The 27,302-nt window shown below is 47.1% G+C and overlaps 1 protein-coding gene and 1 long non-coding RNA gene across 5 annotated transcripts in view; both read right to left on the bottom strand.

Annotated features, from left to right (window-relative positions):
• Positions 1-1,324: 1,324 nt before the first annotated feature.
• LOC116353561 (uncharacterized) lies at positions 1,325-4,523 on the bottom strand. Its single transcript, XR_004202973.1, has 2 exons — positions 3,258-4,523; positions 1,325-3,222 (listed from the first exon to the last, which is right to left on the bottom strand). It is a non-coding gene; the product is annotated as an uncharacterized LOC116353561 (long non-coding RNA).
• A 662-nt stretch (positions 4,524-5,185) lies between these two features.
• The window catches only part of LOC109877762 (dynactin subunit 4-like), a 34,759-nt gene continuing 12,642 nt past the window's right edge, over positions 5,186-27,302 (bottom strand). For 3 of the 4 annotated variants that reach the window (XM_031789518.1, XM_031789517.1, XM_031789515.1), the window contains 8 exons: positions 24,291-24,364; positions 20,473-20,585; positions 18,278-18,387; positions 18,072-18,145; positions 17,908-17,962; positions 14,680-14,787; positions 6,810-6,907; positions 5,186-5,502 (listed from right to left, as the gene is read on the bottom strand). In XM_031789518.1, the coding sequence (XP_031645378.1) occupies positions 5,286-5,502; positions 6,810-6,907; positions 14,680-14,787; positions 17,908-17,962; positions 18,072-18,145; positions 18,278-18,387; positions 20,473-20,585; positions 24,291-24,364 (849 nt within the window). In that variant the 3' untranslated portion in view covers positions 5,186-5,285. Of the gene's footprint in view, positions 5,503-6,809; positions 6,908-8,089; positions 8,177-14,679; positions 14,788-17,907; positions 17,963-18,071; positions 18,146-18,277; positions 18,388-20,472; positions 20,586-24,290; positions 24,365-27,302 lie in introns of those variants that run through there. The other variant, XM_031789516.1, reaches the window with a different exon arrangement.

Here is a 27,302-nt window from a genome sequence, read left to right on the forward strand (position 1 = left end):
TAATGATTCATGTTTAATCTCTCCGTGGGGACTATTTTCTCAGAAGAAGACTTGTAATCATAACATTTTCAGTTTATTTTTTGAGAAGCAAGAGAGAATGGATACTTACATTGTGGAGGATACCTACATTGGTCGGCAGGTTGCCAAGTGATGGGCCAGTAACCAAATAGTTACTGGTTAGGATCCCCGAGCCGACTAAGTGAAAAATCTGTCGATGTGATCTTGAGCAAGGCACTTAAACCCTAATTGCTCTGAATATAGAGAACCTGCTAAATGACTCAAAATATAAAATAGTTCCTTTCACTTAAAACATCCTTAAAAAAAGCAAATAATACGAATATAAATAAATATCACACAAAATATTTACAAATAATAAATGTTTTGAGATAGTGTTATTCTTTTTAGACAACTGCAAACTTAGAGTAGGACATTCAAGGAGTTTATCTGATGGGAATCTGTTATGTCATCGACCTCCCTCCTTGCTTTGAAAATAAAGGGTTAAAAGGTCACTATTTTAGTCAAACGCACACAAGGTCCAACCTGAAAATGTGCCTTCTGCTTTTAACCCCAACCCCTCTGAAAGACACACAACAGAGGAGCAATCGAGACCCCCTCCCACTTGTGCTATACCATAACTTACCACCACCTATTGAGACTTGAGTCTTTTGTAAAGTCAAATCAGGTGTCAAAATGAGGTGAAAAGGAAACTGGAGTCCCCACTTTACCCCCGAGACAACTGTCCATCTAATGTAGTTGTCAAAACAGTCACAGTTGATATACCTGTTACACTGTTAGCACACCAGTCACTGTCGACAGTGACTCGAGGCTGCCACCTACAGGATGTAGCATGCAGTTACACCATAAAATAAAAAGCCCACAGCTCCACCTTGTGGTGGCATTGTCTACATGCACTAAATGACACAGGCACTGTTGACAGTGACTCGAGGCTCCCACCTACAGGATGTAGCATGCAGTTACACCATTTAAAAAATAATTTTAAAAAACACAGCGCCACCTTGTGGTGGCATTGTCTACATGCACTAAATGACACAGGCAAATTGATTTGACAAGTTTCTTGGAAGAAAAACAATAAAATGGACGAAACAAAAAGGTAAAAACACAATAGAATACTTCTGTTAAAGGCCATTGACGGCCAAAAAAGTAATGATTTTAACTCAAATAGGAGAAATAAAGTATCACGTTTTTAAATTGTGAGCGAGAGTTGTGATTTTTTTGGTTGGTTGGTTGGTCCTCGTCTCTCGTTGTGGGGGGGTTGAGCCCTGGTGCCTTCGATACCTCTCCAATAACACATTCAAACACAAGGTGTTTTTCTGACATTATTTTATTAGCCAACAACAGGTTAACGGTGTTGTGAGACTAACAAAACCCGAGGAATTCCTTCCAGACTTCACACAGAGACAACAAAATTAAAATGAGTGCCAGTGAACCACAATGCACAGCAACCAGCCACTGTTGGTCAGATCTTCAGGAGAAACCATCCAATGAATATATATAATACACTTTACATTTTATGAAAATGTACGATTGATCGATAGTGATTTTAGGTAATGTATCTTCCCTCAGACAAAGACACGTTTACAGGTCTCACTACTTCTATACTGCTAATAGAACTGACTGACTTCAGTACTGAAGACAACAGCAAAAATAACTCCCAACTCCTTAGTCTCATCCTACCTTCAACCCAGAGAGAAACAGTAAGGACAGTCTCATCCTACTTTCAACCCAGAGAGAAACAGTAATGACAGTCTCATCCTACCTTCAACCCAGAGAGAAACAGTAATGACAGTCTCACCCTACCTTCAACCCAGAGAGAAACAGTAATGACAGTCTCACCCTACCTTCAACCCAGAGAGAAACAGTAATGACAGTCTCATCCTACTTTCAACCCAGAGAGGAGATACAGTAATGAGTCTCATCCTAGCTTCAACCCAGAGAGAAACAGTAAGGACAGTCTCATCCTACCTTCAACCCAGAGAGAAACAGTAATGACAGTCTCACCCTACCTTCAACCCAGAGAGAAACAGTAAGGACAGTCTCATCCTACTTTCAACCCAGAGAGAAACAGTAATGACAGTCTCATCCTACTTTCAACCCAGAGAGAAACAGTAAGGACAGTCTCACCCTACCTTCAACCCAGAGAGGAGAAACAGTAATGACAGTCTCACCCTACCTTCAACCCAGAGAGAAACAGTAATGACAGTCTCACCCTACCTTCAACCCAGAGAGGAGAAACAGTAATGACAGTCTCACCCTACCTTCAACCCAGAGAGGAGAAACAGTAATGACAGTCTCATCCTACCTTCAACCCAGAGAGGAGAAACAGTAATGACAGTCTCATCCTACCTTCAACCCAGAGAGAAACAGTAATGACAGTCTCATCCTACTTTCAACCCAGAGAGGGGAAACAGTACTGACAGTCTCATCCTACCTTCAACCCAGAGAGGAGAAACAGTAATGACAGTCTCATCCTACATTCAACCCAGAGAGAAACAGTAATGACAGTCTCATCCTACTTTCAACCCAGAGAGAAACAGTAATGACAGTCTCATCCTACTTTCAACCCAGAGAGGAGAAACAGTAATGACAGTCTCATCCTACCTTCAACCCAGAGAGAAACAGTAATGACAGTCTCATCCTACTTTCAACCCAGAGAGGAGATACAGTAATGACAGTCACACCCTACCTTCAACCCAGAGAGAAACAGTAATGACAGTCTCATCCTACTTTCAACCCAGAGGAGAAAATGTAATGATAGTCTCATCCTATCTTCAACCCAGAGAGGAGAAACAGTAATGCCAGTCTCATCCTACTTTCAACCCAGAGGAGAAAAAGTAATGACAGTCTCACCCTACCTTCAACCCAGTGAGGAGAAACAGTAATGACAGTCTCGTCCTAACTTCAACCCAGAGAGGAGAAGCAGTAACGACAGTCTCGTCCTAACTTCAACCCAGAGGAGAAACAGTAATGACAGTCTCACCCTACCTTCAACCTAAAGAGGAGAAACAGTAATGACAGTCTCACCATACCTTCAACCCAGAGAGGAGAATGACAGTCTCACCCTACCTTCAACCCAGAGAGAATGACAGTCTCACCCTACCTTCAACCCAGAGAGAATGACAGTCTCACCCTACCTTCAACCCAGAGGAGAATGACAGTCTCACCCTACCTTCAACCCAGAGGAGAATGACAGTCTCACCCTACCTTCAACCCAGAGGAGAATGACAGTCTCACCCTACCTTCAACCCAGAGAGAATGACAGTCTCATCCTAACTTCAACCCAGAGAGGAGAAACAGTAATGACAGTCTCACCCTACCTTCAACTCAGAGAGGAGATATAGTAATGACAGTTTCACCCTACCTTCAACCCAGAGAGGAGAATGACAGTCTCACCCTACTTTCAACTCAGAGAGGAGATATAGTAATGACAGTCTCACCCTGCCTTCAACTCAGAGAGGAGAAACAGTAATGACAGTCTCACCCTACCTTCAACCCAGAGGAGAAACAGTAATGACAGTCTCACCCTACCTTCAACCCAGAGAGAATGACAGTCTCACCCTACTTTCAACTCAGAGAGGAGATATAGTAATGACAGTCTCACCCTGACTTCAACTCAGAGAGGAGAAACAGTAATGACAGTCTCATCCTATCTTCAACCCAGAGAGGAGATATAGTAATGACAGTCTCATCCTACCTTCAACCCAGAGGAGAAACAGTAATGACAGTCTCACCCTACCTTCAACCCAGAGAGAATGACAGTCTCACCCTACATTCAACTCAGAGAGGAGAAACAGTAATGACAGTCTCATCCTATCTTCAACCCAGAGAGGAGATATAGTAATGACAGTCTCATCCTACCTTCAATTCAGAGAGGAGAAACAGTAAAGACAGTCTCATCCCAACTTCAACCCAGAGAGGAGATATAGTAATGACAGTCTCACCCTACCTTCAACCCAGAGAGAATGACAGTCTCACCCTACCTTCAACCCAGAGAGAATGAGTCTCACCCTACCTTCAACCCAGAGAGAATGACAGTCTCACCCTACCTTCAACCCAGAGAGAATGACAGTCTCACCCTACCTTCAACTCAGAGAGGAGATACAGTAATGACAGTCTCACCCTACCTTCAACCCAGAGAGGAGAAACAGTAATGACAGTCTCACCCTACCTTCAACTCAGAGAGGAGATACAGTAATGACAGTCTCACCCTACCTTCAACCCAGAGAGGATAAACAGTAATGACATCATCTAAGAGACATTTATTAGTAGGTAGACGTAGCCTGGCATGCAGGTAAATACTCTTCATCCTTAGGAGGAGGATGATGAAGATAGTGCCTAAGTTGAAGCGTGAAGCAGGAATGGGTCTCTGGAACTGCTTGGGGGTACAGAGAAGTGTTGCTAGTCGAGTACGTGTGTGTGTGTGTGTGTGTGTTGTGTGTGTGTGTGTTGTGTGTGTGTGTTGTGTGTGTGTGTGTTGTGTGTATGTGTGTTGTGTGTGTGTGTGTTGTGTGTGTGTGTGTGTGTGTGTGTGTGTGTGTGTGTGTTGTGTGTGAGAGATATGTAATCCAATGTATGTACAGCGTGTGTGTGTTTGTCTGTTAGGTGTGTTCTCTCTCTCTCTCTCAATACTGCTCTACTATATATAATGAACATACATACCAGACATTAGGAACCTGAGGTGCACCCCCCCCCCCCCCCACCCCTCAGAACAGCCTCAATTCGTCAGGTCATGAACTCCAAAGTTGACTCCATTCTCACAGTTGTGTCAAGTTGGCTGGATGTTCAGTGGGTGTCGGACCCTTCTTGATACATACAGGAAACTGTTGAGCATGGAAAAACCCAGCAGCGTTGCAGTTCTTGACTCAAACTGGTGCGCCTGTCACCTACTAACATACCCTGTTAAAAAGGCACTGAAATCTTTTGTCTTGCCGATTCACCCGCTGAAAGACACACATACACAATCCATGTCTCAAATTCTCTCACGTCTTACAATTCCTACTTTAATCCTTCTCCTCCCCTTCATCTACATGTCTCCTCCCCTTCATCTACATGTCTCCTCCCCTTCATCTACATGTCTCCTCCCCTTCATCTACACTGATTGAAGTAGATTTACCAGGTGACGTCAATAAGGGATCATAGCTTTCACCTGGGTTCACCTTGTCAGTCTGTCATGGAAAGCGCAGGTGTTCTTAATGTTTTGTACACTCAGTGTATATATGTATTCTGTGTTTCTGTTAACGTGTGTGTGTGTGTGTGTGTGTGTAACTTCACGCTACGAGCGGCCCCAGGCTGAGCTCTACGTGGTGTGTGAGCCATATTGCCTCGGTTGGGGCATCGTCCTCCTCGCTCGGCCTTATGGGAGCCGCCAAATTCCGGAAGTCGTGGCGAATCTTAAAGGACACCGTGACATCGCCGTCCTCCTCGCGCTGAGGGACCACCTTGATGAAGAAACCGATCTTATTGGATTTCCTGAAGGCAATCACGCTGGAGGGGAGACAAGGCCAGAGATCGAATGTTAGGAGATGAGGGCCAGAGAGGGAAGGTTAGGAGATGAGGGCCAGAGAGGGAAGGTTAGGAGATGAGGGCCAGAGAGGGAAGGTTAGGAGATGAGGGCCAGAGAGGGAAGGTTAGGAGACCAGGGCCAGAGAGGGAAGGTTAGGAGACGAGGGCCAGAGGGGGAAGGTTAGGAGACCAGGGGTAGAGAGGGAAGGTTAGGAGATGAGGGCCAGAGAGGGAAGGTTAGGAGACCAGGGCCAGAGAGGGAAGGTTAGGAGATGAGGGTCAGAGAGGGAAGGTTAGGAGACGAGGGCCAGAGGGGGAAGGTTAGGAGACCAGGGGTAGAGAGGGAAGGTTAGGAGACTAGGGCCAGAGAGGGAAGGTTAGGAGATGAGGGGCTGAGAGGGAAGGTTAGGAGATGAGGGCCAGAGAGGGAAGGTTAGGAGATGAGGGCCAGAGAGGGAAGGTTAGGAGATGAGGGCCAGAGAGGGAAGGTTAGGAGATGAGGGCCAGAGAGGGAAGGTTAGGAGATGAGGGCCAGAGAGGGAAGGTTAGGAGATGAGGGCCAGAGAGGGAAGGTTAGGAGACTAGGGCCAGAGAGGGAAGGTTAGGAGATGAGGGCCAGAGAGGGAAGGTTAGGAGATGAGGGCCAGAGAGGGAAGGTTAGGAGATGAGGGCCAGAGAGGGAAGGTTAGGAGATGAGGGCCAGAGAGGGAAGGTTAGGAGATGAGGGCCAGAGAGGGAAGGTTAGGAGATGAGGGCCAGAGGGGGAAGGTTAGGAGATGAGGGCCAGAGAGGGAAGGTTAGGAGATGAGGGCCAGAGAGGGAAGGTTAGGAGATGAGGGCCAGAGAGGGAAGGTTAGGAGATGAGGGCCAGAGAGGGAAGGTTAGGAGATGAGGGCTAGAACTAATTTCTGACCATATCGTCACTTATAAAGGTGTGTATCAGCGTGTGTGTGTGTGTACCAGCGTGTGTGTGTGTGTGTGTGTACCAGCGTGTGTGTGCGTATCAGCGTGTGTGTGTGTGTACCAGCTTGTGTGTGTGTGTACCAGCGTGTGTGCGTATCAGCGTGTGTGTGTGTGTACCAGCTTGTGTGTGTGTGTACCAGCGTGTGTGTGCGTATCAGCGTGTGTGTGTGTGTACCAGCTTGTGTGTGTGTGTACCAGCGTGTGTGCGTATCAGCGTGTGTGTGTGTGTACCAGCTTGTGTGTGTGTGTACCAGCGTGTGTGTGCGTATCAGCGTGTGTGTGTGTGTGTACCAGCGTGTGTGTACCAGCGTGTGTGTGTGACTTACTCTGGGTCGTCCTGGAAGTCCTGTGGCTCAGCCAACTCGTCGTAATCTGCTGCAACATCCTTCCCTGCCAGGACCAACTCCTTGGTAGGAACCATCACCTATAAAACATCATCATCATCAACATCCTTCCCTGCCAGGACCAACTCCTTGGTAGGAACCATCACCTATAAAACATCATCATCATCATCATCATCATCCTTCCCTGCCAGGACCAACTCCTTGGTAGGAACCATCACCTATAAAACATCATCATCATCATCATCATCATCCTTCCCTGCCAGGACCAACTCCTTGGTAGGAACCATCACCTATAAAACATCATCATCCTTCCCTGCCAGGACCAACTCCTTAGTAGGAACCATCACCTATAAAACATCATCATCATCATCAACATCAACATCCTTCCCTGCCAGGACCAACTCCTTGGTAGGAACCATCACCTATAAAACATCATCATCATCATCATCATCATCATCATCATCATCATCCTTCCCTGCCAGGACCAACTCCTTGGTAGGAACCATCACCTATAAATCATCATCATCATCATCATCATCATCAACATCCTTCCCTGCCAGGACCAACTCCTTGGTAGGAACCATAACCTATAAATCATCATCATCATCAACATCCTTCCCTGCCAGGACCAACTCCTTGGTAGGAACCATCACCTATAAAACATCATCATCATCATCATCATCATCAACATTCTTCCCTGCCAGGACCAACTCCTTGGTAGGAACCATCACCTATAAAACATCATCATCCTTCCCTGCCAGGACCAACTCCTTAGTAGGAACCATCACCTATAAAACATCATCATCATCATCATCCTTCCCTGCCAGGACCAACTCCTTGGTAGGAACCATCACCTATAAAACATCATCATCATCAACATCCTTCCCTGCCAGGACCAACTCCTTGGTAGGAACCATCACCTATAAATCATCATCAACATCCTTCCCTGCCAGGACCAACTCCTTGGTAGGAACCATCACCTATAAAACATCATCATCATCATCAACATCCTTCCCTGCCAGGACCAGCTCCTTGGTAGGAACCATCACCTATAAAACATCATCATCATCAACATCATCATCATCAACATCCTTCCCTGCCAGGACCAACTCCTTGGTAGGAACCATCACCTATAAAACATCATCATCATCAACATCCTTCCCTGCCAGGACCAACTCCTTGGTAGGAACCATCACCTATAAATCATCATCATCATCATCATCATCATCATCAACATCCTTCCCTGCCAGGACCAACTCCTTGGTAGGAACCATCACCTATAAATCATCATCATCATCATCATCAACATCCTTCCCTGCCAGGACCAACTCCTTGGTAGGAACCATCACCTATAAATCATCATCATCATCATCATCAACATCCTTCCCTGCCAGGACCAACTCCTTGGTAGGAACCATCACCCATAAAACATCATCATCATCATCATCATCAACGACGGAGGTCAGGGGTGAGAGGTCAGCAGTAGGGTTACAAAGGAAGGGTATATTCCTGGAAACGTCTTAAATGTTCCAGTAAACTACCATAACGTTGGTATCGTTCAAGTATTTTCTGTCATCTATAACAAGACATCAAGTGGCACTTTTGGGTAGCTGTCTGTCCCTCCGTGTGGCCTTATCACAATATGATTAAATAAGATGATTTTTTAATATTTTTTTTATTAAAAACTTTTAAAAATGTATTTTACCTTTATTTTACCAGGCAAGTCAGTTAAGAACACATTCTTATTTTCAATGACGGCCTAGGAACAGTGGGTCAACTGCCTGTTCAGGGACAGAACGACAGATTCGTACCTTGTCAGCTCGGGGGTTTGAACTTGCAACCTTCCGGTTACTAGTCCAACGCTCTAACCACTAGGCTACCCTGCCACCTCTACACTCTAACCACTAGGCTACCCTGCCACCTCTACACTCTAACCACTAGGCTACCCTGCCACCTCTACACTCTAACCACTAGGCTACCCTGCCACCTCTACACTCTAACCACTAGGCTACCTGCCACCCCTACACTCTAACCACTAGGCTACCCTGCCACCTCTACACTCTAACCACTAGGCTACCCTGCCACCTCTACACTCTAACCACTAGGCTACCCTGCCACCTCTACACTCTAACCACTAGGCTACCCTGCCACCTCTACACTCTAACCACTAGGCTACCTGCCACCCCTACACTCTAACCACTAGGCTACCCTGCCACCTCTACACTCTAACCACTAGGCTACCCTGCCACCCTCTACACTCTAACCACTAGGCTACCCTGCCACCTCTACACTCTAACCACTAGGCTACCCTGCCACCTCTACACTCTAACCACTAGGCTACCTGCCACCCCTACACTCTAACCACTAGGCTACCCTGCCACCTCTACACTCTAACCACTAGGCTACCCTGCCACCTCTACACTCTAACCACTAGGCTACCCTGCCACCTCTACACTCTAACCACTAGGCTACCCTGCCACCTCTACACTCTAACCACTAGGCTACCCTGCCACCTCTACACTCTAACGACTAGGCTACCCTGCCACCTCTACACTCTAACCACTAGGCTACCCTAACGCCTCTACACTCTAACCACTAGGCTACCTGCCACCTCTACACTCTAACCACTAGGCTACCCTGCCGCCTCTACACTCTAACCACTAGGCTACCTGCCGCCTCTACACTCTAACCACTAGGCTACCTGCCGCCTCTACACTCTAACCACTAGGCTACCCTGCCGCCTCTACACTCTAACCACTAGGCTACCCTGCCACCTCTACACTCTAACCACTAGGATACCCTGCCGCCTCTACACTCTAACCACTAGGCTACCCTGCCGCCTCTACACTCTAACCACTAGGCTACCCTGCCACCTCTACACTCTAACCACTAGGCTACCCTGCCACCTCTACACTCTAACCACTAGGCTACCCTGCCACCTCTACACTCTAACCACTAGGCTACCCTGCCACCTCTACACTCTAACCACTAGGCTACCTGCCACCTCTACACTCTAACGACTAGGCTACCCTGCCACCTCTACACTCTAACCACTAGGCTACCCTAACGCCTCTACACTCTAACCACTAGGCTACCTGCCACCTCTACACTCTAACCACTAGGCTACCCTGCCACCTCTACACTCTAACCACTAGGCTACCCTGCCACCTCTACACTCTAACCACTAGGCTACCCTGCCACCTCTACACTCTAACCACTAGGCTACCCTGCCACCTCTACACTCTAACCACTAGGCTACCCTGCCACCTCTACACTCTAACCACTAGGCTACCCTGCCACCTCTACACTCTAACCACTAGGCTACCCTGCCACCTCTACACTCTAACCACTAGGCTACCCTGCCACCTCTACACTCTAACCACTAGGCTACCTGCCACCTCTACACTCTAACGACTAGGCTACCCTGCCACCTCTACACTCTAACCACTAGGCTACCCTAACGCCTCTACACTCTAACCACTAGGCTACCTGCCACCTCTACACTCTAACCACTAGGCTACCCTGCCGCCTCTACACTCTAAACACTAGGCTACCCTGCCACCTCTACACTCTAACCACTAGGCTACCTGCCGCCTCTACACTCTAACCACTAGGCTACCTGCCGCCTCTACACTCTAACCACTAGGCTACCCTGCCACCTCTACACTCTAACCACTAGGCTACCCTGCCGCCTCTACACTCTAACCACTAGGATACCCTGCCGCCTCTACACTCTAACCACTAGGCTACCCTGCCGCCTCTACACTCTAACCACTAGGCTACCCTGCCACCTCTACACTCTAACCACTAGGCTACCCTGCCACCTCTACACTCTAACCACTAGGCTACCCTGCCACCTCTACACTCTAACCACTAGACTACCCTGCCTCCTCTACACTCTAACCACTAGGCTACCCTGCCGCCTCTACACTCTAACCACTAGGCTACCTGCCACCTCTACACTCTAACCACTAGGCTACCTGCCACCTCTACACTCTAACCACTAGGCTACCTGCCACCTCTACACTCTAACCACTAGGCTACCTGCCACCTCTACACTCTAACCACTAGGCTACCTGCCACCTCTACACTCTAACCACTAGGCTACCCTGCCGCCTCTACACTCTAACCACTAGACTACCCTGCCTCCTCTACACTCTAACCACTAGGCTACCCTGCCGCCTCTACACTCTAACCACTAGGCTACCTGCCACCTCTACACTCTAACCACTAGGCTACCCTGCCACCTCTACACTCTAACCACTAGGCTACCTGCCACCTCTACACTCTAACCACTAGGCTACCCTGCCACCTCTACACTCTAACCACTAGACTACCCTGCCGCCTCTACACTCTAACCACTAGGCTACCCTGCCGCCTCTACACTCTAACCACTAGGCTACCTGCCACCTCTACACTCTAACCACTAGGCTACCCTGCCACCTCTACACTCTAACCACTAGACTACCCTGCCTCCTCTACACTCTAACCACTAGGCTACCCTGCCGCCTCTACACTCTAACCACTAGGCTACCTGCCACCTCTACACTCTAACCACTAGGCTACCTGCCACCTCTACACTCTAACCACTAGGCTACCCTGCCGCCTCTACACTCTAACCACTAGGCTACCCTGCCACCTCTACACTCTAACCACTAGGCTACCCTGCCACCTCTACACTCTAACCACTAGGCTACCCTGCCACCTCTACACTCTAACCACTAGGCTACCCTGCCACCTCTACACTCTAACCACTAGGCTACCCTGCCACCTCTACACTCTAACCACTAGGCTACCCTGCCACCTCTACACTCTAACCACTAGGCTACCCTGCCACCTCTACACTCTAACCACTAGACTACCCTGCCTCCTCTACACTCTAACCACTAGGCTACCTGCCACCTCTACACTCTAACCACTAGGCTACCCTGCCACCTCTACACTCTAACCACTAGACTACCCTGCCTCCTCTACACTCTAACCACTAGGCTACCCTGCCGCCTCTACACTCTAACCACTAGGCTACGCTGCCGCCCCTACACTCTAACCACTAGGCTACCTGCCACCTCTACACTCTAACCACTAGGCTACCCTGCCGCCTCTACACTCTAACCACTAGGCTACCTGCCACCTCTACACTCTAACCACTAGGCTACCCTGCCACCTCTACACTCTAACCACTAGGCTACCCTGCCACCTCTACACTCTAACCACTAGGCTACCCTGCCACCTCTACACTCTAACCACTAGGCTACCCTGCCACCTCTACACTCTAACCACTAGGCTACCCTGCCACCTCTACACTCTAACCACTAGGCTACCCTGCCACCTCTACACTCTAACCACTAGGCTACCCTGCCACCTCTACACTCTAACCACTAGGCTACCCTGCCACCTCTACACTCTAACCACTAGGCTACGCTGCCGCCTCTACACTCTAACCACTAGGCTACCCTGCCGCCTCTACACTCTAACCACTAGGCTACCCTGCCACCTCTACACTCTAACCACTAGACTACCCTGCCTCCTCTACACTCTAACCACTAGGGCTACCCTGCCACCTCTACACTCTAACCACTAGACTACCCTGCCTCCTCTACACTCTAACCACTAGGCTACGCTGCCGCCTCTACACTCTAACCACTAGGCTACCTGCCGCCCCTACACTCTAACCACTAGGCTACCCTGCCGCCTCTACACTCTAACCACTAGGCTACCCTGCCGCCTCTACACTCTAACCACTAGGCTACCCTGCCACCTCTACACTCTAACCACTAGACTACCCTGCCTCCTCTACACTCTAACCACTAGGCTACCCTGCCACCTCTACACTCTAACCACTAGGCTACCCTGCCACCTCTACACTCTAACCACTAGGCTACCCTGTCACCTCAACACTCTAACCACTAGGCTACCCTGCCACCTCTATACTCTAACCACTAGGCTACCCTGCCTCTAACCACTAGGCTACCCTGCCTCTAACCACTAGGCTACCCTGCCACCTCTACACTCTAACCACTAGGCTACCCTGCCACCTCTACACTCTAACCACTAGGCTACCCTGCCACCTCTACACTCTAACCACTAGGCTACCCTGCCACCTCTACACTCTAACCACTAGGCTACCTACCACCTCTACACTCTAACCACTAGGCTACCCTGCCACCTCTACACTCTAACCACTAGGCTACCCTGCCACCTCTACACTCTAACCACTAGGCTACCTGCCACCTCTACACTCTAACCACTAGGCTACCCTGCCACCTCTACACTCTAACCACTAGGCTACCCTGCCGCCTCTACACTCTAACCACTAGGCTACCTGCCACCTCTACACTCTAACCACTAGGCTACCCTGCCGCCTCTACACTCTAACCACTAGGCTACCCTGCCACCTCTACACTCTAACCACTAGGCTACCTGCCACCTCTACACTCTAACCACTAGGCTACCCTGCCACCTCTACACTCTAACCACTAGGCTACCCTGCCACCTCTACACTCTAACCACTAGGCTACCTGCCACCTCTACACTCTAACCACTAGGCTACCTGCCACCTCTACACTCTAACCACTAGGCTACCTGCCACCTCTACACTCTAACCACTAGGCTACCCTGCCACCTCTACACTCTAACCACTAGGCTACCCTGCCACCTCTACACTCTAACCACTAGGCTACCCTGCCACCTCTACACTCTAACCACTAGGCTACCTGCCACCTCTACACTCTAACCACTAGGCTACCTGCCACCTCTACACTCTAACCACTAGGCTACCTGCCGCCCCTACACTCTAACCACTAGGCTACCCTGCCACCTCTACACTCTAACCACTAGGCTACCCTGCCACCTCTACACTCTAACCACTAGGCTACCCTGCCACCTCAACACTCTAACCACTAGGCTACCTGCCACCTCTACACTCTAACCACTAGGCTACCCTGCCGCCTCTACACTCTAACCACTAGGCTACCCTGCCACCTCTACACTCTAACCACTAGGCTACCCTGTCACCTCTACACTCTAACCACTAGGCAACCTGCCACCTCTACACTCTAACCACTAGGCTACCTGCCACCTCTACACTCTAACGACTAGGCTACCCTGCCACCTCTACACTCTAACCACTAGGCTACCCTGTCACCTCTACACTCTAACCACTAGGCTACCCTGCCACCTCTACACTCTAACCACTAGGCTACCCTGCCACCTCTACACTCTAACCACTAGGCTACCCTGTCACCTCTACACTCTAACCACTAGGCTACCCTGCCACCTCTACACTCTAACCACTAGGCAACCTGCCACCTCTACACTCTAACCACTAGGCTACCCTGTCACCTCTACACTCTAACCACTAGGCAACCTGCCACCTCTACACTCTAACCACTAGGCAACCCTGCCGAATGACAAAGATACAAAGCATCTAAATATAAAACATTAACTGAGTGAATAACATCAGTGTTTAATATGAGAGGTTCAGCACGAAATAAACATGATCAATTTTATTTGATTTACTATGCTCATTTGCATGTTGTTGTCAAATGTTTTGTGGCCAAGTTGGTCAATAGTCGGAAGAGATGCTGAGAGAAAATAATTCAACTGTTGATTTAAAATGCTTTCTCATTAATTACACTATTTTCTGTTGAACCATATGATCTACTAGAAACGTGTGACAGAAAAAAATAACACAAATATATATATATATTATAAGAATAAATTATTTATTCAAGTATAAATGACCAAAGTTGTGTGAGAAAATCTATGGCATTCTGTTATTTACAATAATGACTGAAGATTCCGGTCTCTTTGGTAAATTACTGGTAAACTTCGCAAACCTAGTCAGTAGTACCTTCGCAGTGCTGTTGATGTCCTCTGGGTCTCCTTCCTCACAGCCCACCAGGGTGACATGGGTAATACTCTCCACGGGGTTGGTCAGGGTGAGCAGCACCTGGCACTCCTACAGACAACATGATACCACTCATACTGTAAGTCATTCTGCTACCCTACAGACAACATGATACCACTCATACTGTAAGTCATTCTGCTACCCTACAGACATGATACCACTCATACTGTAAGTCATTCTGCTACCCTACAGACAACATGATACCACTCATACTGTAAGTCATTCTGCTACCCTACAGACATCATGATACCACTCATACTGTAAGTCATTCCGCTACCCTACAGACAACATGATACCACTCATACTGTAAGTCATTCTGCTACCCTACAGACAACATGATACCACTCATACAGTAAGTCATTCTGCTACCCTACAGACAACATGATACCACTCATACTGTAAGTCATTCTGCTACCCTACAGACAACATGATACCACTCATACTGTAAATCATTCTGCTACCCTACAGACAACATGATACCACTCATACTGTAAGTCATTCTGCTACCCTACAGACATCATGATACCACTCATACTGTAAGTCATTCTGCTACCCTACAGACAACATGATACCACTCATACTGTAAGTCATTCTGCTACCCTACAGACAACATGATACCACTCATACTGTAAGTCATTCTTCTACCCTACAGACAACATGATACCACTCATACTGTAAGTCATTCTGCTACCCTACAGACAACATGATACCACTCATACTGTAAGTCATTCTGCTACCCTACAGACAACATGATACCACTCATACTGTAAGTCATTCTGCTACCCTACAGACATGATACCACTCATACTGTAAGTCATTCTGCTACCCTACAGACAACATGATACCACTCATACTGTAAGTCATTCTGCTACCCTACAGACAACATGATACCACTCATACAGTAAATCATTCTGCTACCCTACAGACAACATGATACCACTCATACTGTAAGTCATTCTGCTACCCTACACACATGATACCACTCATACTGTAAGTCATTCTGCTACCCTACAGACAACATGATACCACTCATACTGTAAGTTATTCTTCTACCCTACAGACATGGTACCACTCATACTGTAAGTCATTCTGCTACCCTACAGACAACATGATACCACTCATACTGTAAGTCATTCTGCTACCCTACAGACATGATACCACTCATACTGTAAGTCATTCTGCTACCCTACAGACAACATGATACCACTCATACTGTAAGTCATTCTGCTACCCTACAGACATGATACCACTCATACTGTAAGTCATTCTGCTACCCTACAGACATGATACCACTCATACTGTAAGTCATTCTTCTACGTTACAGACATGATACCACTCATACTGTAAGTCATTCTGCTACCCTACAGACATGATACTACTCATACTGTAAGTCATTCTTCTACCCTACAGACAACATGATACCACTCATACTGTAAGTCATTCTGCTACCCTACAGACAACATGATACCACTCATACTGTAAGTCATTCTGCTACCCTACAGACAACATGATACCACTCATACTGTAAGTCATTCTGCTACCCTACAGACAACATGATACCACTCATACTGTAAGTCATTCTGCTACCCTACAGACATGATACCACTCATACTGTAAGTCATTCTGCTACCCTACAGACAACATGATACCACTCATACTGTAAGTCATTCTGCTACCCTACAGACAACATGATACCACTCATACAGTAAATCATTCTGCTACCCTACAGACAACATGATACCACTCATACTGTAAGTCATTCTGCTACCCTACACACATGATACCACTCATACTGTAAGTCATTCTGCTACCCTACAGACAACATGATACCACTCATACTGTAAGTCATTCTGCTACCCTACAGACATGGTACCACTCATACTGTAAGTCATTCTGCTACCCTACAGACAACATGATACCACTCATACTGTAAGTCATTCTGCTACCCTACAGACATGATACCACTCATACTGTAAGTCATTCTGCTACCCTACAGACAACATGATACCACTCATACTGTAAGTCATTCTGCTACCCTACAGACATGATACCACTCATACTGTAAGTCATTCTGCTACCCTACAGACATGATACCACTCATACTGTAAGTCATTCTGCTACCCTACAGACATGATACCACTCATACAGTAAGTCATTCTGCTACCCTACAGACATGATACTACTCATACTGTAAGTCATTCTGCTACCCTACAGACATGATACCACTCATACTGTAAGTCATTCTGTTACCCTACAGACAACATGATGCCACTCATACAGTAAGTCATTCTGCTACCCTACAGACAACATGATACCCCTCATACTGTAAGTCATTCTGCTACCCTACAGACATGATACCACTCATAATGTAAGTCATTCTGCTACCCTACAGACAACATGATACCACTCATACAGTAAGTCATTCTGCTACCCTACAGACAACATGATACCACTCATACTGTAAGTCATTCTGCTACCCTACAGACATGATACCACTCATACAGTAAGTCATTCTGCTACACTACAGACATGATACTACTCATACTGTAAGTCATTCTGCTACCCTACAGACATGATACCACTCATACTGTAAGTCATTCTGTTACCCTACAGACAACATGATACCACTCATACAGTAAGTCATTCTGCTACCCTACAGACAACATGATACCACTCATACTGTAAGTCATTCTGCTACCCTACAGACATGATACCACTCATACTGTAAGTCATTCTGCTACCCTACAGACAACATGATACCACTCATACTGTAAGTCATTCTGCTACCCTACAGACATGATACCACTCATACTGTAAGTCATTCTGCTACCCTACAGAAATGATACCACTCATACAGTAAGTCATGCTGCTACCCTACAGACATGATACCACTCATACAGTAAGTCATTCTGCTACCCTACAGACAACATGATACCACTCATACAGTAAGTCATTCTTCTACCCTACAGACAACATGATACCACTCATACAGTAAGTCATTCTGCTACCCTACAGACATGATACCACTCATACAGTAAGTCATTCTGCTACCCTACAGACATGATACCACTCATACAGTAAGTCATTCTGCTACCCTACAGACATGATACCACTCATACAGTAAGTCATTCTGCTACCCTACATGTTCTATTACTTGACTAATTGACTTGCCTTCTGGAAGCGCAGGTTTGGAATGGACATTATTCTGACCTCAGGGATGTAACTCCTTTAGGGTTGAAAATCACATCATTTTACTGAGAAATAATACAATTCAAGAGTAGAAAACAAAGGTGAATGTGTGTTTCGGTACAGAGGAGATGCTAAGCAATACTTACACAGCCACCAACTGGATTTTGAACTTGATTGAAGTTGGGTTGAATTCTGGCTTGCTCAGATTGTGCTCACATTTCTAGGGAGAAAAGCAAAAAAAAATGTATCACGAGTAATTAAGAGAAATTACGAACAAACAACAGTAAAATAGTAGTAAAATGCCCTTCCTGAGAAGGGTAGTGTGGTGTAAAGTACTGCGTCGTGTACCGACCCTGCATCGCAGAGAGCGCTTGATCAACAGGTGTTTGTGTTTGGGGTGGAGCTGAGAGGCTCCGGCTGGCTGGAAGTCAGGCTGGAGCAGCCGCTGACGCAAGGATGTCACTGGAATACATAACACACACCAGGAAGTTAACACATGGTCAACTACACAACACCAGGAAGTTAACACATGGTCAACTACACAACACCAGGAAGTTAACACAACATGGTCAACTACACAACACCAGGGAGTTAACACAACATGGTCAACTACACAACACCAGGAAGTTAACACAACATGGTCAACTACACAACACCAGGAAGTTAACACATGGTCAACTACACAACACCAGGAAGTTAACACATGGTCAACTACACAACACCAGGAAGTTAACACATGGTCAACTACACAACACCAGGAAGTTAACACATGGTCAACTACACAACACCAGGAAGTTAACACATGGTCAACTACACAACACCAGGAAGTTAACACATGGTCAACTACACAACACCAGGAAGTTAACACATGGTCAACTACACAACACCAGGAAGTTAACACATGGTCAACTACACAACACCAGGAAGTTAACACATGGTCAACTACACAATACCAGGAAGTTAACACATGGCCAACTACACAATACCAGGAAGTTAACACATGGTCAACTACACAATACCAGGAAGTTAACACATGGTCAACTACACAATACCAGGAAGTTAACACATGGTCAACTACACAATACCAGGAAGTTAACACATGGTCAACTACACAACACCAGGAAGTTAACACATGGCCAACTACACAATACCAGGAAGTTAACACATGGTCAACTACACAATACCAGGAAGTTAACACATGGTCAACTACACAACACCAGGAAGTTAACACACATGGTCAACTACACAACACCAGGAAGTTAACACATGGTCAACTACACAACACCAGGAAGTTAACACACATGGTCAACTACACAACACAGCAGATTGCAAAACAACCAAAGTTTACCAGTTTACCATATCTCTGATATAACTGTAGACTTCAATATTATAAAATAACTCTCAGGAAAAGTTGTGTATAAAGCTAATAACTAGTTGCTACATCCATGTTGGACTTCTAAATTAATGAGATACACCCATTTATATTTTTCATGAATCAATGGGTCTCTCTGTCATTTAATAGTTAAGTGATTAATGAGGAATATAACTTATAAATGAGATATCTTTTTTTATGAATCACTTAAATGAATGTGATTATACCCATTGATTAATGAGGAATATAACTTATAAATTAGATATATTTTTTAGCAAAACAGTGGTGGGGAGTATGTTTTGTTCTCGTTTAAATGAAGGATTCTAGCTTTAAAAAAGTAGTGATCATTGTTTCCCTCGGGTAGGTTGATGGGTCTAGTGTAGGGTTAGTGTCATGTTCCAGGTCAAAGGTTAGTGGTTCGGCTTAGGGGTGGATATCTCTTACCCTCAGGCAGGTTGATGGGTCTAGTGTAGGGTTAGTGTCATGTTCCAGGTCAAAGGTTAGTGGTTCGGCTTAGGGGTGGATATCTCTCACCCTCGGGTAGTTTAATGGGTCTAGTGTAGGGTTAGTGGTTAGGCTTAGGGGTGGATATCTCTCACCCTCAGGCAGGTTGATGGGTCTAGTGTAGGGTTAGCGTCGTGTTCCAGGTCAAAGGTTAGTGGTTCGGCTTAGGGGTGGATATCTCTTACCCTCAGGCAGGTTGATGGGTCTAGTGTAGGGTTAGCGTCGTGTTCCAGGTCAAGGGTTAGTGGTTCGGCTTAGGGGTGGATATCTCTTACCCTCGGGTAGTTTAATGGGTCTAGTGTAGGGTTAGTGGTTAGGCTTAGGGGTGGATATCTCTCACCCTCGGGTAGTTTAATGGGTCTAGTGTAGGGTTAGTGGTTAGGCTTAGGGGTGGATATCTCTCACCCTCGGGTAGGTTGATGGGTCTAGTGTAGGGTTAGTGGTTCGGCTTAGGGGTGGATATCTCTTACCCTCGGGTAGGTTGATGGGTCTAGTGTAGGGTTAGTGGTTCGGCTTAGGGGTGGATATCTCTTACTCTAGTGTAGGGTTAGTGGTTAGGCTTAGGGGTGGATATCTCTTACCCTCGGGTAGGTTGATGGGTCTAGTGTAGGGTTAGCGTCGTGTTCCAGGTCAAGGGTTAGTGGTTCGGCTTAGGGGTGGATATCTCTTACCCTCGGGTAGGTTGATTGGTCTGGTGTAGTAGTCTTCAGGCAGTGGTTCCACCTCGTCTAAGGCCTGGGCTGGCTCTATGTTAATCTCCTTTTGGTCTTCACCTTCCTTCAGACTGGAATAGCAGAAAGGGACAGACACAGTGAGGGCCATTATAGGAGACAGGGACAGACACAGTGAGGGCCATTATAGGAGACAGGGACAGACCCTGTGAGGGCCATTATAGGAGACAGGGACAGACACAGTGAGGGCCACTATAGGAGACAGGGACAGACACAATGAGGGCCACTATAGGAGACAGGGACAGACACAGTGAGGGCCACTATAGGAGACAGGGACAGACACAATGAGGGCCACTATAGGAGACAGGGACAGACACAGTGACAGCCACTATAGGAGACAGGGACAGACACAGTGAGGGCCATTATAGGAGACAGGGACAGACACAGTGAGGGCCATTATAGGAGACAGGGACAGACACAGTGAGGGCCACTATAGGAGACAGGGAGAGACACAGTGAGGGCAACTATAGGAGACAGGGAGAGACACAGTGAGGGCCACTATAGGAGACAGGGACAGACACAGTGAGGGCCACTATAGGAGACAGGGACAGACACAGTGACAGCCACTATAGGAGACAGGGACAGACACAGTGAGGGCCATTATAGGAGACAGGGACAGACACAGTGAGGGCCATTATAGGAGACAGGGACAGACACAGTGAGGGCCACTATAGGAGACAGGGAGAGACACAGTGAGGGCAACTATAGGAGACAGGGAGAGACACAGTGAGGGCCACTATAGGAGACAGGGACAGACACAGTGAGGGCCACTATAGGAGACAGGGACAGACACAGTGACAGCCACTATAGGAGACAGGGACAGACACAGTGAGGGCCATTATAGGAGACAGGGACAGACACAGCGAGGGCCATTATAGGAGACAGGGAAAGACACAGTTGAGGACCATTATAGGAGACAGGGAGAGACACAGTGAGGGCCATTATAGGAGACAGGGACAGACACAGTTGAGGACCATTATAGGAGACAGGGAGAGACACAGTGAGGGCCACTATAGGAAACAGGGACAGACACAGTGAGGGCCACTATAGGAGACAGGGACAGACACAGTGAGGGCCATTATAGGAGACAGGGACAGACACAGTGAGGGCCATTATAGGAGACAGGGACAGACACAGTGAGGGCCATTATAGGAGACAGGGACAGACACAGTGAGGGCCACTATAGGAGACAGGGAGAGACACAGTGAGGGTCACTATAGGAGACAGGGAGAGACACAGTGAGGGCCACTATAGGAGACAGGGACAGACACAGTGAGGGCCACTATAGGAGACAGGGACAGACACAGTGACGGCCACTATAGGAGACAGGGACAGACACAGTGAGGGCCATTATAGGAGACAGGGACAGACACAGCGAGGGCCATTATAGGAGACAGGGACAGACACAGCGAGGGCCATTATAGGAGACAGGGAAAGACACAGTTGAGGACCATTATAGGAGACAGGGACAGACACAGCGAGGGCCATTATAGGAGACAGGGACAGACACAGTGACAGCCACTATAGGAGACAGGGACAGACACAGTGAGGGCCATTATAGGAGACAGGACCAGACACAGTGACAGCCACTATAGGAGACAGGGACAGACACAGTGAGGGCCATTATATGAGACAGGGACAGACACAGTGACAGCCACCATAGGAGACAGGGACAGACACAGTGAGGGCCATTATAGGAGACAGGGACAGACACAGTGAGGGCCATTATAGGAGACAGGGGCAGGCACAGTGAGGGCCACTATAGGAGACAGGGACAGACACAGTGAGGGCCATTATAGGAGACAGGACCAGACACAGTGAGGGCCACTATAGGAGACAGGGCCAGGCACAGTGAGGGCCATTATAGGAGACAGGGCCAGGCACAGTGAGGGCCATTATAGGAGACAGGGACAGACACAGCGAGGGCCATTATAGGAGACAGGGACAGACACAGTGAGGGCCATTATAGGAGACAGGGACAGACACAGTGAGGGCCATTATAGGAGACAGGGACAGACCCAGTGAGGGCCATTATAGGAGACAGGGAGAGACACAGTGAGGGCCATTATAGGAGACAGGGAGAGACACAGTGAGGGCCATTATAGGAGACAGGACCAGACACAGTGACGGCCACTATAGGAGACAGGGACAGACACAGTGAGGGCCATTATAGGAGACAGGACCAGACACAGTGAGGGCCACTATAGGAGACAGGGACAGACACAGTGAGGGCCATTATATGAGACAGGGACAGACACAGTGACAGCCACCATAGGAGACAGGGACAGACACAGTGAGGGCCATTATAGGAGACAGGGACAGACACAGTGAGGGCCATTATAGGAGACAGGGCCAGGCACAGTGAGGGCCATTATAGGAGACAGGGACAGACACAGTGAGGGCCATTATAGGAGACAGGACCAGACACAGTGAGGGCCACTATAGGAGACAGGGCCAGGCACAGTGAGGGCCATTATAGGAGACAGGGCCAGGCACAGTGAGGGCCATTATAGGAGACAGGGACAGACACAGCGAGGGCCATTATAGGAGACAGGGACAGACACAGTGAGGGCCATTATAGGAGACAGGGACAGACACAGTGAGGGCCATTATAGGAGACAGGGACAGACCCAGTGAGGGCCATTATAGGAGACAGGGAGAGACACAGTGAGGGACATTATAGGAGACAGGGACAGGCACAGTGAGGGCCATTATAGGAGACAGGGCCAGGCACAGTGAGGGCCATTATAGGAGACAGGGACAGACACAGTGAGGGCCACTATAGGAGACAGGGCCAGACACAGTGAGGGCCATTATAGGAGACAGGACCAGACACAGTGAGGGCCATTATAGGAGACAGGGACAGACCCAGTGAGGACCACTATAGGAGACAGGGACAGACACAGTGAGGGCCATTATAGGAGACAGGGACAGACACAGTGAGGGCCATTATAGGAGACAGGGACAGACACAGTGAGGGCCATTATAGGAGACAGGGCCAGGCACAGTGAGGGCCATTATAGGAGACAGGGACAGACACAGTGAGGGCCACTATAGGAGACAGGGCCAGACACAGTGAGGGCCATTATAGGAGACAGGACCAGACACAGTGAGGGCCATTATAGGAGACAGGGACAGACCCAGTGAGGACCACTATAGGAGACAGGGACAGACACAGTGAAGGCCATTATAGGAGACAGGACCAGACACAGTGAGGGCCACTATAGGAGACAGGGACAGACACAGTGAGGGCCATTATAGGAGACAGGGACAGACACAGTGAGGGCCATTATAGGAGACAGGGCCAGACACAGTGAGGGCCACTATAGGAGACAGGGACAGACACAGTGAGGGCCATTATAGGAGACAGGACCAGACACAGTGAGGGCCACTATAGGAGACAGGGACAGACACAGTGAGGGCCATTATAGGAGACAGGGACAGACACAGTGAGGGCCATTATAGGAGACAGCTGTATTTATTAACTCTAACACAAGGCAGTGACTTTATTCCAAACTGCATGCCATTCCCTAATTAGTGCACAACTTTTGACCAAATAGCCTATACAAAAGTAATGCAGTACATTGGGCACCAATTGGGAACTCAGTCCTTGTATAGGCTATTTGTGATGTGCTAATAACATCAACATGATTCGTCACGTCAAATGTACAATAAATAAAAGGGTATAGTATTATATGAGGATGTGATACTCGTACTTTATAAACAGTAACGTTTTTGTATATTCATGTCATACTCACGAAAGACCAGCCAGACTGGTGATAGGAGCTCCAGGTCTCTGTCTCTGTAGTCTGGTACCCAGACCATACTTCTCCTTTTACAGAGCAACACATCCACAAATGTCAACTAACTCACAGACAAGACACACCACCATGTGGTAGACTTAAGGGAGAGGAAACACTGGCATTTCTATTGATGACTTATTAATGTTCATGTTTTTTCCTATAACTTGGGGAAAGAGAGGTAATTTTTTCCTAATAACACATGTTCAAATATCCAATTAGGTAAACATGAACATAAATGGCAAAAAAAAAAACATTCATGTCAACAGTGGGATAATTACTACTCTCTACTATATACTACAGACTAAAACAGCATTAACTGTACACTGCAATAGAATGCATCCTTTTGATTCTCTTCCCCCCCGCAGTCAACATAAAGTATCCTATTGTGCTCCTGATAATATCTTTCTCCTGAGGGGACACTCATGTGATTAGGGAGGTCACTCAGTTACAGATTAGATTCGGAGAACAGATGAAGGGGGGAAGGAAGGAAGGAAGAGAGAGAGAGAGAGACAGAGAGAGACCGAGAGACAGAGAGACAGAGAGAGAGAGACAGAGAGAGAGAGACAGAGAGACAGAGACAGAGAGACAGAGAGAGAGAGAGACAGAGAGACAGAGAGACAGACAGAGAGACAGAGAGACAGAGAGAGAGAGAGAGACAGACAGAGAGAGAGAGAGAGAGAGAGACAGAGAGAGAGACAGAGAGAGAGAGAGACAGAGAGAGAGAGAGAGAGAGAGAGAGACAGAGAGAGAGAGAGAGACAGAGAGAGAGAGAGACAGAGAGAGAGAGAGAGAGAGAGAGAGAGAGAGAGAGAGAGAGAGAGAGAGAGAGAGAGAGAGAGAGAGAGAGAGACAGGTAATACAGACATTGTCATCCTGCAAGAAACCTGGTATAGAGGAGATGGACCCACTGGTTGCCCTCTAGGTTACAGAGAGCTGGTAGTCCCATCCACCAAACTACCAGGTGTGAAACAGGGAAGGGACTCAGGGGGTATGCTAATTTGGTATAGAGCAGACCTAACTCACTCCATTAAATTAATCAAAACAGGAACATTCTACATTTGGCTAGAAATTCAAAAAGAAATTATCCTAACAGAGAAAAATGTCCTCCTGTGTGCTACCTATATCCCCCCACTAGAATCCCCATATTTTAATGAAGACAGCTTCTCCATCCTGGAGGGGGAAATCAATCACTTCCAGGCCCAGGGACATGTACTAGTCTGTGGTGACCTAAATGCCAGAACCGGACAAGAACCTGACACCCTCAGCACACAGGGGGACAAACACCTGCCTGGAGCTGACAGCATTCCCTCCCCCATATGCCCCCCTAGGCACAACTATGACAACATAACCAACAAAAACGGGTCACAACTCCTGCAGCTCTGTCGCACGCTGGGTATGTACATAGTCAACGGTAGGCTTCGAGGGGACTCCTATGTTAGGTACACCTATAGCTCATCTCTTGGCAGTAGTACTGTAGACTACTTTATCACCGACCTCAACCCAGAGTCTCTCAGAGCGTTCACAGTCAGCCCACTGACACCCCTATCAGACCACAGCAAAATCACAGTCTACTTAAACAGAGCAATACTCAATCATGAGGCATCAAAGCCAAAGGAACTGAGTAACATTAAGAAATGCTATAGATGGAAGGAATGCAGTTTGGAAACCTACCAAAAAACAATTAGGCAACAACAAATTCAATCCCTCTTAGACAATTTCCTGGGTAAAACGTTCCACTGTAATAGTGAAGGTGTAAACTTGGCAGTAGAAAATCTTAACAGTATATTTGACCTCTCAGCTTCCCTATCAAATCTAAAAATCTCAAATAGAAAACCGAAGAAAATTAACAATAATGACAAATGGTTTGATGAAGAATGCAAAAATCTAAGAAAGAAATTGAGAAACCTGTCCAACCAAAAACATAGAGACCCGGAAAACCTGAGTCTACGCCTTCACTATGGTGAATCACTAAAACAATACAGAAATACACTACGGAAAAAGAAGGAACAGCATGTCAGAAATCAGCTCAATGCAATTGAAGAATCCATAGACTCTAACCACTTCTGGGAAAATTGGAAAACACTAAACAAACAACAACACGAAGAATTATCTATCCAAAATGGAGATGTATGGGTAAACCACTTCTCCAATCTTTTTGGCTCTATAACAAAGAATAAAGAGCAAAAACATATACATGATCAAACACAGATTTTAGAATCAACTATTAAAGACTACCAGAACCCACTGGATTCTCCAATTACATTGAATGAACTACAGGACAAAATAGAAACCCTCCAACCCAAAAAGGCCTGTGGTGTTGATGGTATCCTCAATGAAATGATCAAATATACAGACAACAAATTCCAATTGGCTATACTAAAACTCTTTAACATCATACTTAGCTCTGGCATCTTCCCCAATATTTGGAACCAAGGACTGATCACCCCAATCCACAAAAGTGGAGACAAATTTGACCCCAATAACTACCGTGGAATATGTGTCAACAGTAACCTTGGGAAAATCCTCTGCATTATTATTAACAGCAGACTCGTACATTTCCTCAATGAAAACAATGTACTGAGCAAATGTCAAATTGGCTTTTTACCAAATTACCGTACAACAGACCACGTATTCACCCTGCACACCCTAATTGACAATCAAACAAACCAAAACAAAGGCAAAGTCTTCTCATGCTTTGTTGATTTCAAAAAAGCCTTCGACTCAATCTGGCATGAGGGTCTGCTATACAAACTGATGGAAAGTGGTGTTGGGGGTAAAACATACGACATTATAAAATCCATGTACACAAACAACAAGTGTGCGGTTAAAATTGGCAAAAAACACACACATTTCTTCACACAGGGTCGTGGGGTTAGACAGGGATGCAGCTTAAGCCCCACCCTCTTCAACATATATATCAACGAATTGGCGAGGGCACTAGAAAAGTCTGCAGCACCCGGCCTCCCC

This window comes from Oncorhynchus kisutch, linkage group LG15 (assembly GCF_002021735.2).
Source record: "Oncorhynchus kisutch isolate 150728-3 linkage group LG15, Okis_V2, whole genome shotgun sequence".
In the NCBI taxonomy this organism is placed as follows: domain Eukaryota; kingdom Metazoa; phylum Chordata; class Actinopteri; order Salmoniformes; family Salmonidae; genus Oncorhynchus; species Oncorhynchus kisutch.